General features: G+C 36.1%; 1 protein-coding gene across 1 annotated transcript; it reads left to right on the forward strand.

The window, feature by feature from the left end:
- The first annotated feature begins 7,196 nt into the window (after positions 1 to 7,196).
- Positions 7,197 to 8,633, forward strand: LOC110622566 (probable membrane-associated kinase regulator 3). Its single transcript, XM_021767122.2, has one exon. The coding sequence runs from the start codon at positions 7,239 to 7,241 to the stop codon at positions 8,385 to 8,387; it is 1,149 nt and encodes a 382-aa protein (XP_021622814.1). The 5' UTR covers positions 7,197 to 7,238; the 3' UTR covers positions 8,388 to 8,633.
- The last annotated feature ends 4,660 nt before the right edge of the window (positions 8,634 to 13,293 follow it).

Here is a 13,293-nt window from a genome sequence, read left to right on the forward strand (position 1 = left end):
TATCCACATCCATAATAAACAATGCAATGTGTCATCTTCGTGGATACTAATGCAATACAACCTACTATAGACATGGCATTCATGATGCATGGAACATGCTAAAATATTCATTTATGTAAAAACATAGTTCAGTTCCACTCACCTCTAGCAACTGCTGGTCTAACTCTTGACCAGCTAACTCTATGGGCCTCCTCGGTTCCTCGGGTCCAATCCTACAAAGGTGGACTCACATGAGGTCCCAAACCACTCTAACATAACTCTGAACATCTCCCCAAAAACCCCCTAAAACATCACAAGCATGCATGGAAAAACAAGCAAAGGAAGGCTGGACAGGACACCTTCGGCGGCACCTTCGGCGGCCGAACACCCTCTCCAGATCCGAAAGTCAGGCACTTTCGGCGGCACCTTCGGCGGCCGAAAGTCTGCTCCAGATCTGAAACTCAACTTTCGGGGGCAGGGTTAGGCGGCTAAACCATGCATCCACAGGCAGGTTCGGAAGCCGAAACCACCTTCGGCGGCAGAACCTGAGTTCATCCAGAATTCAGCCTCTCATGCATACAAGCCTCCCAAACCTTCCACACACCATAAACATGCATCCAACCTCTCAAAAACATGCATATGCCCTTAACCATGCATAAAGGAGCTTAAAACAAGCTTAAACTCCACCAAACGACACATCTAGCATTCAAATAGCTCATGATCAACATAAGCCAAAAGCAAGCAAACCATGCATAACCATGCATAAAACTCCCTTAAACCCATCAAAACACACTTAAAACATAAGGAAAGGTGAGGATTCATGCTTACCTCTTGAAGATCGAGAGGATTGATGGTCTAAACTCGAAGATGCAAAGGAAAACAGATCCGAAATCTCCCAGCCTCACAACTTTGGTCCTTAACTCAAAACTCTTCAAAACAAGGATAAAACTCATGAAAACCTTGAGAGATTTGAAGAAAAAGCATAAAAACAATCAAAGGAGAGCATGAACTAACCTTAGCCCAAGAATGGAGAGAAAACTCCCCCATTTTTCGGACAAGGGGCCTTTTATAGGTGGCCTGGTCAACCATTTCCGACGGGCAAACCTTGCTTCCACACCTCAACCACGTTCGGCGGCAGAACATGGGGTTCGGGGGCAGCAAAACTAAGCCATCTTCGGCGACCGAACTTTACTTTCGGCGGCCGAACTTCACTTTCAGCGGCCGAACCTGGCAAATGCCTCCTTGGTCTTTTCTTTCAAAACTCAATTTCTCTTGCTCAAATCCCTCAAAACCTTAAAACACTTAAAACCATTTTAGAAAACCTTTATTTTACCTTTCTAGAAGGCTCCGACATTCGAGAAATTCTGGATTCCAACGGAAATTCCGCCGGAAAAAGGGAATTCCGGTGCCAGGGTCTAGCCGGGTATTACAATGACCACACAAACTCAATGTCTTCCCGGATGAGAAACCCGTGAAGGAAAAGAAGAGGGTCTTTGGCAAGGAGAAGCAACAAGCTATGAGGGAAGAAGTAGAAAAACTAGAGGAGGCATGGTTTGTTAGGGAAGTCACGTACCCACAATGGTTAGCTAACCCGTGTTAGTAAAAAAGGCCAATGAAAAATGTAAAATATGTATAGATTTTACCAATCTGAATTAGGTCTGCTCAAAAAATTGTTATTCCCTCCCCAATATAAATAAATTGGTCGATTCTATGGCCGGCTTCGATTAGTTATCGTCTTTGAGTGCTATGTTTGGGTACCACCAAATCCCAATGGATAAAGCCGACGAAGAGAAGACTTCCTTTATAACAGAAGATGGGACATAGTGCTATAAGGCCATGCCCTTCGGCATGAAAAATGCAAGGGCCACATACCAGCATCTGATGAATAAGGATTTTAAAAATCAGATAGAGAGAAGTGTGGAGGTGTATGTTAATAATATGGTGGTCACAAGCCGGACCTTCCAACAGCATTTAGCCGACCTAGAAGAGGTCTTCCTGGTATTGCAGTAGTATCCAATGAGGCTAAATCATGCAAAGTGTGATTTCTTCATTAGAGGGGAAAATTTTTGGGTTACATGGTCAGTGGAAAGGGCATAGAGCCAAACCCAGAGAAGGTGGAAGCCATTTTGAACATTCTTGAGCTTACCTGCATGAGGGATGTGCAAAGGCTTACTGGATGAGTTGCAGCGCTCAATAGATTTATGTCCAGGTTGGCAGAGAGGTGCCTACCTTTCTTCAAGAAGCTAAGGAAAGTCACCAATTTCGAGTGGTCAGAGGACTGTCGGGAAGCCTTCAAGAGCCTTAAAGAATACCTTAGCTCTTCACATGTGCTTAGCAGTCGGTTAATAGGGAAAGAGCTCTTGATTTATTTAGTCGCATCAGAACAAGTTGTGAGTGCCGTGTTGGTAAGGGAAGAAGCAGGGACCCAGAAGCTAATTTTTTATGTCAGCAAAGTGCTCAAGGATGCCGCGGTCAGATATATAAACATAGAGAAGTTGGCATTTGCCTTGCTATTAGTAGTGAGAAAATTCAAGATACATCTGGAGGATCATTAAGGAGTTGTGATGATAGATTTACCCTTGAAGAAGATCTTACACAGGCCTGAGACTTCAGGGCGGATGCTAGCTTGGTCAATAGAGATCAATATGTATTCCCTCATTTACCAACCTTGGACAATAATTAAAGCGTAAACCCTGGCAGACTTTATAGATGAATGTTCCTTCAATACAGTTGAGAAAGAGCATAATATAGTGCTTTTGGAGTCAAAGGAAAGAAGGGTGGAGAGCATACTTAAGTATGAATTCATATGGAATTTATTCGTGGATGGGGCATCAGGTTCTACAAGCAGCTGGGTAGGAATCCTTTTGAAAGGAGCTGATGGGTTTAAGGTATGTTATGCCCTGCGCTTTGCCTTTCCAGTTTCTAATAATATGGCCGAGTATGAAGCCCTTCTAAATGGTATGTAAATAGCTCTAGAAGTGGGAGCAACCGACCTCAGAATAAACAACGACTCACAGTTGGTAGTAAATCAAGTAAAAAGGGTGTATTAGGCAAAAGATCCGGTTATGCAAAAATACTTGGCCAGAGTATGAGTTGAGTGAGCAAGGGATTACAGTTCAATATGAACGAATACCCCGAGAGAAAAATGAAGAAGCAGACTTTCTTAGCAAACTGTCAGTAGAAGAACTAGAGCAATTCCCAAATGAGGTATATGTGCAGTGAATTGATATCCCAACCTTTGAAAAGCCGACCTCAATTATGCAAATTGATACGGAACGAAGTTGGATGATTCCATAACTCAAGTACCTCAAAGCTGGAAAGCTACCAGAAGACAAAGCAAAGGCTCGGAGAATCATGACTAAAGCTACTAACTACTAGGCGGTGAGAAGGACTCTATATCAAAGAGGAAAATCCAGTCCGTGGCTAAGGTGTGTAGGGCCAGAGGAGGCATCCACAATAATTAAGGAGATACACCAGAGAGTCTTTAGAGTTCATGAAGGTGCAACTAAACTAGCGAACAAGATCTTCTGGCAAAGGTATTATTGGCCAACAGTGAAGAAGGAAGCTAGGGATTTCGTAAAGAAGTGTGATGTCTTCCAAAGTTTCGCTAATCCGATCAACATGCCAGATATGCTACAATCGAGTATATCAACCCCATGGTCATTCTCGCAGTGGGCAATAGATATACTGTGACCGTGTCTTGAGACCATAGGGTAGAAAAAGTTTGTGATAGTAGCCGTAGAGTATTTTTTCAAGTAGCTTGAGGCAAATGTTGTTCCCATTATCACAGCTCCAAAAGTAATAGATTTTGTGTGGGGCAACATCATTTGTCTATTTGGGATACCCAGGACGCTCATCTCGGATAATGGAAAGTAGTTCGACTACAGCTCCTTCAGAGGTTTCACCAAGAACATGGCATATGGCACAAATTTTTCTCGATAGCCCATCTATAGATGAATGGTCAAATCGAAGTGACAAACCGAGCTATCCTCTAAGGTTTGAAGAAACATTTAGATGGGGCTAAGAATAATTGGACATCCGAATTATCCAGCATTTTATGGGCATTTTGGACCACACCTCAAACACCTACAGGGGAGACCCCATTTGCACTGGCATTTGGGATAAAAGCTGTGGTTCCCATAGAACTGCAAATCCTAACACACTGAGTACAGTTTAACGATGAAGAAATCAATAGCAAAAAGTTGAGGAGTAACATGGACTCCCTTGAAGAAATCAGGGATGAGGCGCAATTACAAATAGTAGTCTACCAGTAGAAAGCAGCTCAGTACTACAACCAAAAGGTTCGTGAAAGAAACTTGAAAGTTGGAGATTTGACTATGAGAAGATTGGAAGTCATGGGGAAAAGAGCTGCTATGGGCAAACTGGCGCCAACCTGGGACCATTCAAAGTCACTAAGGTCATTAGGCCAGAAGTATACAAAATTAAGGACTTGCAAGGAAACCTGAAGCCTCACGCCTGGAACATTCAGCACTTGAAGAGGTATTTTCAATAAACATGTAATGCAATTGTAACATTGAATAAATAAATAAAATTCCTCTTCCAAGTCTCTTTTTTGCTCTCAAATTTTTTGCTACAAAGAAGCCTAACCATGGCAGGTGCCAGCCTTAAAAATAGACTCATGGCACCAAAAAGCTGAGTTGAGGAAATGAAGACTCCAACAATGGCAGGTGCCAGCCTCGAAAATACACTCCTGCCACTAAAAAGCCGAGTTGAGAAAATGAAGACCCTAACCATGGTAGGTGCCAGTCTTGAAAATAGACCCCTAGCACCACTAAGCCGAGTTGAGGAAGTGAAGACTCTAACCACAGTAGGTGTCGGCTTTGAAAATAGACTCCTGCTATCACTAAGCCAAGTTGAGGAAGTGAAGACCCCAATCACGACAGGTGCCAGCCTTGAAAATAGACCCCTGGCACCACTAAGCCGAGTTAAGGAAGTGAAAACCTCAACAACAACAGGTGACGGCTTTAAAAATAGACCCCTGACACCACTAAGCTAAGTTGAGAAAGTGAAGAAACCCAACCATGGCCAGTTCCGCCTTTGAAAATAGACCCCGGACACCAAAAAGCCTAGTTGAGGACTTAATGAAGAAGGAAGCCCAACCACGGCAGGTGTTGGCCTCAAAAATAGACTCTTGGCACCAAAAAGCCTAGTTGAAGACTTAACGAAGAAGGAAGTCCAACAACGGCAAGTGCTGGCCTTGAAAATAGATCCCTGGCACCAAAAAACCAGGTTGAGGATCCAAGTAAAGTCAAAAAGAGCCAAAGGCACCATACCGACCGAATTGAAAGCTAACATAAGAAAAAACAAAAGCAGGTGCCAACCTCAAAAATAAACCCCCGGCATCTCAAATGCCAAATTAAAAATAAAGGAAGAAAAAGTAAGGTAAAAATGAACCCTAAGCACAACGTATGCTAAGATAGGGAACAAAAAAAAGACCAGGGGAAATAGTAAGAGGCGTCGACTTTAAAATTTAATCTCTGGCACCAAACTAGCCCGGTCAAAGAACCTCAAAATCTAGTCTAGTAAAAGGTCCAAGTGGTAAAAGAACGAAGATGTCTAAAGATATAAAAATTGAGATAATTTTCAATATGGGAGTTAAAATAAAATTAAGATGATTTTCAATAATATAAGTCAAGTGCAACAAGCTAGTTACATTCATGAAATAAGCAGTTGTCAAACGAACAGCTTAGTACCCTTCACAAATAGCATACACAAAATACGGCTAAAGTGCAGAAGTGCAAACAAAATTCAAATCGATGAGAAGAAAATAAAATAACAAAACAGACTAGAAGTCTATTTATTCATTGCTTCCCTACATCATTTGAGTTCATTACAGAAGTAGCAAAGGAAGGAGAGTATAGATAACTAAGTCATTATTTACAGGGGATCTAGAAGGATTAACTTTCTGCTGTGTAGAAGATAAAAGAGGAGAGTTCTCAAGGAAAGGTTCTTAGAATGGCAGTTACATGCTCAAATAGACAAAAAAAAAAACAAATATAAAGAAGAAAAATAAGAAATAGAAGCAACGCATACCAAAAAAAACTCACCTGAGTTTAAACCCATTTTCGGATTTCAGACATTATTATTTATATGTGATGTTTTATATAATAGAAGTTTATTTATAAATATTTTTTTTAATATTATATAAAATAAATATAAAATATATTTAATTTCAATATAAAATTTAAATTAAAGAATTATGTGTTTTATTAATAATATTAAACCTTATGGGCTATATTATAATTTATCATTAATTTTTAAATTCAATTTAACTTTATTCGCTGTAATTGTAATAAATTAAAAATATTTAATTTTACTATTCAAAATTTAAAGGGTTCAATATAAATATAAATTGCTGAAAATATTTTTTTTAATATTTTTTTATTTAATGTTAGAAATTAAATAAATGAAGCCTTATAAAATTATATCTTATATCATATAAAACATTAATAATGCTATAATTCAACAGAAACTGAAATCGAAATAAAATTATATATAAATTGAAATCATTTGAAACCAAAATCAATTCAAACCGTCAATTAAATTGACGACCACAAAGCAGCTACGCGAAAAAGATGGATAGAGAGGCCAACCCTGCAGCTATGTATTATTCCTATCGTTTGTCCCCATCTGAAAGTTAGCATTTAAACCAGGAACCTATATCTATTTTTGTACGTTATGAGGCTAAACTTGATAGCTTAGATAACAGGAAATTTTGAAAAGGAAATTTAAATTAATGTCTACTTTCAATTAAAATAAAAAAGAAAAAAAAATCAACCTCTTCAACCCCACATGCCAATCAAGCAATCACCACCTATATATGTCCAAAATCTTTACTAAAAGAATGAATAAACAAACAACGAAAAAGAGAAAAAGGTAGGGTATCAATGTTGGACGGTCAGTAATTAGAGAATTTATTCAGTTGAATAGTTGTATTTATAATAAAGGGACTCTAAATTTATAATAAATTAAATATAAATAAAAATTTTCCGTAATATATTATTATTAGTTGGTTTTCATTTTAATTCGATAAAATATATATGATTCTAAATATATGTAATAATTTATTAATTAAAATGAAATTATCTTATTTGGAAAACCATTATTTTTTTTTTTTTGAGCCATTCAAGATGAAATGAAAAAGGTTGGGAAAAGTTAGTTTTGAAAAGAAAAAGTTTTTGACAGATTATGGCTATAAAATTTTACTTTCTGGCTTGGCACCACCTTCACTTTAAAGGATGCGTCGCTCCTCTTCTTCCTCAACACCAAGCTCAGTGCTCCATAAACACATACACAGAGAAAGTGTGAGAGATAAAGAGTATAGGCTAATGGCCATAGACCAATCTTATTCCTATAGCCATGCAGATGATGACTACATTGACATTGAACTGATGAGTTCTTCTAATAATTTCTTTCGCTGCTCCATTAGCTCTCCACCTCAGAGCAGAGAGTTTGAGTTCCAGATGTCTTCAATGTCTAATGACAAAGAAACCACCACTTCTCCTGCAGATGAACTCTTCTATAAGGGAAAACTCCTCCCTCTCCACCTTCCTCCTCGCCTGCAAATGGTTGAAAACCTCCTCCAAAACCCCAGCAATAATACTTTTGAACCTTTCCAAGAAAACTATTCTATTCCTTTCATTATTAATCCTCGCTGCTCCACCACCACCTCCTTGGAATCTTCCAATATCTCACCTTCAGAATCTCGCAGGTTTAGTAGTGAACTAAACCCAGATGTGTATTTCTTTGATTTGTCAACTGAACCTAACAGCTGCAATGGACACCACCAAATAAAGAGATCTTGGGCCAAAAAGTTGAAGGAATCCTTATTGGGTCAAAAGCTCAAGTCTTCAAGTGCCTATCTCAAGTCTTTGTTCACTAAATCTGGCTGCACAGATGAGTTCTGCGCTAAACCAGCAGGAAATGTAGAACCAGAAGCTGCCCCGGTTGGAAAAATTTGTTTAAGCAAGTACATGAAGGTGGCTAAGAAAAACTCGTTCAGTGAAATTGATAGTGAGAGATTCAAGCTTTCAAATACTCTCATGAAAAGGATGGAAAAAGAGATGGCTAGAGATGGTTTTCACAGCCAAAGGAGATCCTTCTCTGGAGCTATTCAACGGCATTCTGTAAACAATTCATTATCATCTTCTTCTGGTTCTTCTTCATCTTCCTTATCATCGTCTTTTTCATTCAGTTCATCAAATGGGTTTTGTGATTTACAATTGCTCAAGAGAAGTAGCAGTGCGGATTCAGATATAGAGAGTTCTATTGAAGGAGCAATTGCCTACTGTAAAAAATCTCATCAGCAGCTATCTTGTTCATTATCAGCAGCTTCAAGAGTTTCAGCTTCTCGGGATCAAGAAAGGGCTAAACTCTGCACCATATAATGGCAAGAGAATGCTATATGGATCAATGGAGATTGGATATGATAGATTTCAATCTCATTTCTGATCAAAATGTTTAACAGCAGGGTGATTTTCTTGAAGAAAGAGCGGTTTCATTGTATATCATCTTGAAGATTTTCTTTTGGAGGCCCTTCTCTCTCTAGCGTCCTTGTACTTTTGCACAAATTATCGAGTTGTTCCAGTACGATAAATCCAAAATTTATTTTCTTGGCTGGAGAATTTTCTTTTCCTTTTTTCTTTTTTTTATTGTTCTTTTTCGGTATTCAAAGAGGGAGAGAGGAGGAAGGATTTAAATGCTGACGTCCAATTCTAATAAGACAGAGCCTATCATTGGCTGCTAGTCGATAAATGTATAGTTGGATGATGGAAGCCTTCAAAATTTTTGAATTTTTTTTATGAAATTATTGTTTTTTTTATTCCTTTACCATGTTTTTTTCTCCGAGATTTCAAGGTGGGTTTTTCTTGCGCTAATAACGTGGTTTCGATTTTTTTTCTTTCCTTGTTGAGTTACTAGATATGAATATGTAAAAGAGCAAAGAGAATATCAGGTGAATTGTTTCGATAATCCCTTCAATACTTAAATTAATAGCTGGTATATAATTACAAGATTCTCTAATAAAATTACTTGAGTTCTATACATACTTGAGATGCTCTTTTTTTATAAGCTCCCATAATCTTTGTCTTTCAATCAAATCGAAACTCAGATTCCATTGTGGATATGAATTCTAAGTCATCTTTTTGTTATTTGGAGTGGTTTTCTTAGAGATTTGATTTAGGATTGACACTAAGGCTCGACCTTGATTGAATCTTTATTGATTCGGCCTTAAGTGTCAAATCCAAGATTTGATAATGAGACGCTAAATCATTGGATTCGGCATTTTAAGGCCGAATATCTCGAGAGATTTGAACTTGGCTCTGAATCGTTCAAACGATTTGGCCTTGTCTCAACCGAATCCTTTGAAGGATTCGACACATTAGGAGCTAGGTCCTCTTTAGAACATGTACTAGAATCTTAGATTTTTATTTCCAACCCATGGATATTGACCCTAAATTTTAAGTTTTTTTGTGATTTAATAAAAATTTTAAATAATTATTTGAATTTTGAAATTATTGGTAATTGTATCTAAATTAAATTCTCAAATTGGGGAATGTCTTCTGGCCTATGTAGCAAATCAAACTAAACAACAAATGAGCTATAATTAAGGGCGAGAAGGTTGGTTTTCAAACCGATCAAACTTGGGACCAATCAACACAAAAAAAACCTCAAAATGATGTAGTAGTAAATTTTGATTCGATATGATTTTTTTTCAATTTTAAACATTCACAACAATTATGCCGATGGTCTCAAACCGAATGATCAATATGATTTTTTCTCTGATTCCGAATCAAATTATAAAAATTAAAAAATTGAAAAAAGAAATTTTGAATACCAAAACCGAACCAAAAGTAGATAGAATCGAATCATACTGATTATAGGTTCGGTCCATAGGTTCGGTCATGCTCCAAATTTCAGAAAATACATAAACATCATTTCTCACTGTAGAACAAAATGCCTAATATCCGGCAATAGTTCAATTTCATTCATCATCAATTTGTATTAGTAATCATCCACAACAAGAATATTTCTTTTCATATTTTCAATATATATCTAAATGAGATTATCTAAATTTACAAGGTACAGAATAATAAAGTAAAACCCAATGCACAAAAAAAGATAAAATTTTCGAGTTCCCCAAAATCCCAATCAAACCACTAAAATTTGTTTGTAGATCTAGAAGTATGAAAAGGAAGAAGAAGAACAAGCATGAGAGACGTAGATCTAGAAGCACGGCAGAAGCACGTTGTTCTCTTCATTTGCAGAGAGAAGAAGCAGCTGATGGTTAAGTCGAAGGATTTAGTTCTCTTCATTGTCGTTCTCTTCGATTGGTTGACACTTAAGAGTCACGTTTAGGGGAAAAACAAGCACGACGTTCACTTGAGGGTCTCTTTGCAAGAAGACACAACAGCACCGTTCAATAGATGTCTATTGTTTAGGGGAAGAAAACGAAGACATCTCGATGGACGGTCTACCGTTCATAAGAGAGAGAGTGGCTAGGGGTGGGGGTGAGCATCCCACAAAATATTGGATAGTTATGGTTTATATATATATATTGATTTAGATTTATTAGTCAAACCAAACCAAAAATAAAAAAGTACAAAATATTTATTATATATAGGGCGAAGAATACAGGGGGATTTTAAAATTTCATCCCTAAATAATTATGAAATATAAATATCGATTTGAAAAAAATTATAGGAAACTTTGTCGTAAATTTAATTAAATCTTAAGAACTGTATTGTTTTAAATTAAAAATATATTAATGGATAGTTTGGTCATTTTTACTAAAAGGAATGGCAGGTTAACTGAAAAATTGATGGTAGGGACTAAATTATAATTTTTTAAATTTCAAGGATTAAACTGTAGGATCTTAAAAATATAAAGACTAAAGAAGACATTCCATTAAACTAGAGGGATTAAACTGTAATTTATCCTAAATTTTATTTTGGTAGGTAAGAAGAGCTCAAAGCTCAACACATTCCAAGTCTGGGAACACATACTCCTATAACAGGGCTTTTTGCAAAATTAGGGACGGGAGAAAACTTATTTGTGGATTTAGGGTTGGAGATAAATTATTTGCGGATTTGGGGTTAGACTGTCAGGTGGCACCCGAAAAGAAAACCTGCCGCCTGTTTAACAGACGCCAGGGCCTGGCGCCATTTTAAATGGCGCCAGGCATTTCTTTTTTTTTTTTTTAAGAATGGCCTGGCGCCACTTAGCGTGGCGCCAGGCCATTCTTTTCTCTTTTTTTTATCTTTTTTATTTTTTTATAAAATTATAAAATAATATTATTATATAATTAAAAAATTATTGATATTATTTAATAATAATATTACTGTATTAATTTATTAAAATAATAAAAAATTTTATCATTAAATAAATATATATAATATTATTAAATTATTTTTATATATCTAATTATAATCGAATTGTTTTTATATATCTAATCGCAGTATAATATTAATTTTATAATTATGAAATTATAAATTACAGTAATTTTTTATTTAAAAATTAATAATAAAATTTATTTAATATTAATATATTAAAATTATAAAAAAAATTATTATTATAAAAATATCTAATATTATTTAATTACAACCGAAACTGCTTATATCGTTAGTACGGAAATGTCAGGACCCTTTTCACGTCAGACGGTTATTTAATTCCTTCAGCGCGCATGCGAGCAGAATTGCGAATTGACTGGGTTTGCTGTCCTTCTTCAAGTCACATCACAAGGCTGGACTCCTCGTGCTGGATCCAGACTCGCAGGCAACCCGATCTGTCCCGTGTCTGGATCAGGACCGAATTTGCTGGACCGGCTAAATAAAGTGGGTTTCTGAGACCTTAGACCTATTTCACTTTTTCGGATTTAGTTTCCCTTAGAGTGAGAAAAGTCCGGCAATTATCAAATTATATAATAATATATTTCATAATTCTCCAAAATATTAGGATATTAATATTATTCTGTATGACTGGATAATAGCAATTCAATAAAAATAAATTTAATTTTTATAATTTTAAATATTTATACACTCATATATTAATTAATTAATATAATTATAATATTTTAATAAATAGAATAAATAATAGCCTGTCGCCACTTAGAATGGTATATTTCATAACTCTCTAAAATATTAGGATATTAATATTATTCTGTACGACCGCATAATAACAGTCTAATAAAAATAAATTTAATTTTTATAATTTTAAATAGTTATACACTCATATATTAATTCATTAATATAATTATAATATTTTAAATAATATATAATATTATTGTTAAATAATATGAGTAATTTTTAATTATATAATAATATTATTTTATAATTTTATAAAAAAATAAAAATAATAAAAAAGAGAAAAGAATGGCCTGGCGCCACTCTAAGTGGCGCCAGGCCATTCTTTAAAAAAAAAAATAATGTCTAGCGCCATTTTAAATGGCGCCAGGCCCTGGCGCCTGTTAAATAGGCGGCAGGTTTTCTTTTCGGGTGCCACCTGGCAGTCCAACCCCAAATCCGCAAATAATTTATATCCAACCCTAAATCCACAAATAAGTTTTCTCTCACCCCTAATTTTGCAAAAAGCCCCCTAAAATATCAGGTTCCAACCAAAATATTAGCTATTTCAGAGCGGAGTCGTACACTTGCAAGCCACATGAGCCTTTCAGCACCATCTTAGCCATTTTATCTGCACACAAGTGTTGGAAAAAAAATTAAATTTTAATTATAAAATATCACATATCTCTTGGACTCATAAATTTTATTTAGTATTTTTCAATTAAATTAATTTTACTTAATATGTCTATTTAAATATTTGTGGTATAGGTTAGCTAATTTAAAAAATATCCTATCACTCAGTTAAAAAGTGTAACGACCCCAAAATGGATCGTCACCGGCGCTAGGATTCAGGTCGGCTTAAGGCCGCCAGAACCCGTAGCAAACCTGCTATACTCTCTGTGTACCTGTAAAACTCATACATGATCATACATTTTCTGTGAAAATAAAAACTCTTTTCGGAACCAAGACTTAACCCGTGCATGCACTATCTCTGTACTTTGTACCCCTGACTAGAGCTTGCTCTAGATGGGTTAACTCATACCTGTTAAGCCTGGTGTTTCACATACAGTAAAACAGATATACATATACATATCATGTTATGAACAACATCACTAAGTCAAGCACATGTCTAACTTTATCACAACTATTACATCTCTTTAATATTGCATGTCCACTCTAAGCTATTACAACTCTCTTTACTCTTTCTGTACTCTGTGGATCTCCTCTGTATACT

Source organism: Manihot esculenta, chromosome 9 (genome assembly GCF_001659605.2).
Source record: "Manihot esculenta cultivar AM560-2 chromosome 9, M.esculenta_v8, whole genome shotgun sequence".
Lineage (NCBI taxonomy): Eukaryota > Viridiplantae > Streptophyta > Magnoliopsida > Malpighiales > Euphorbiaceae > Manihot > Manihot esculenta.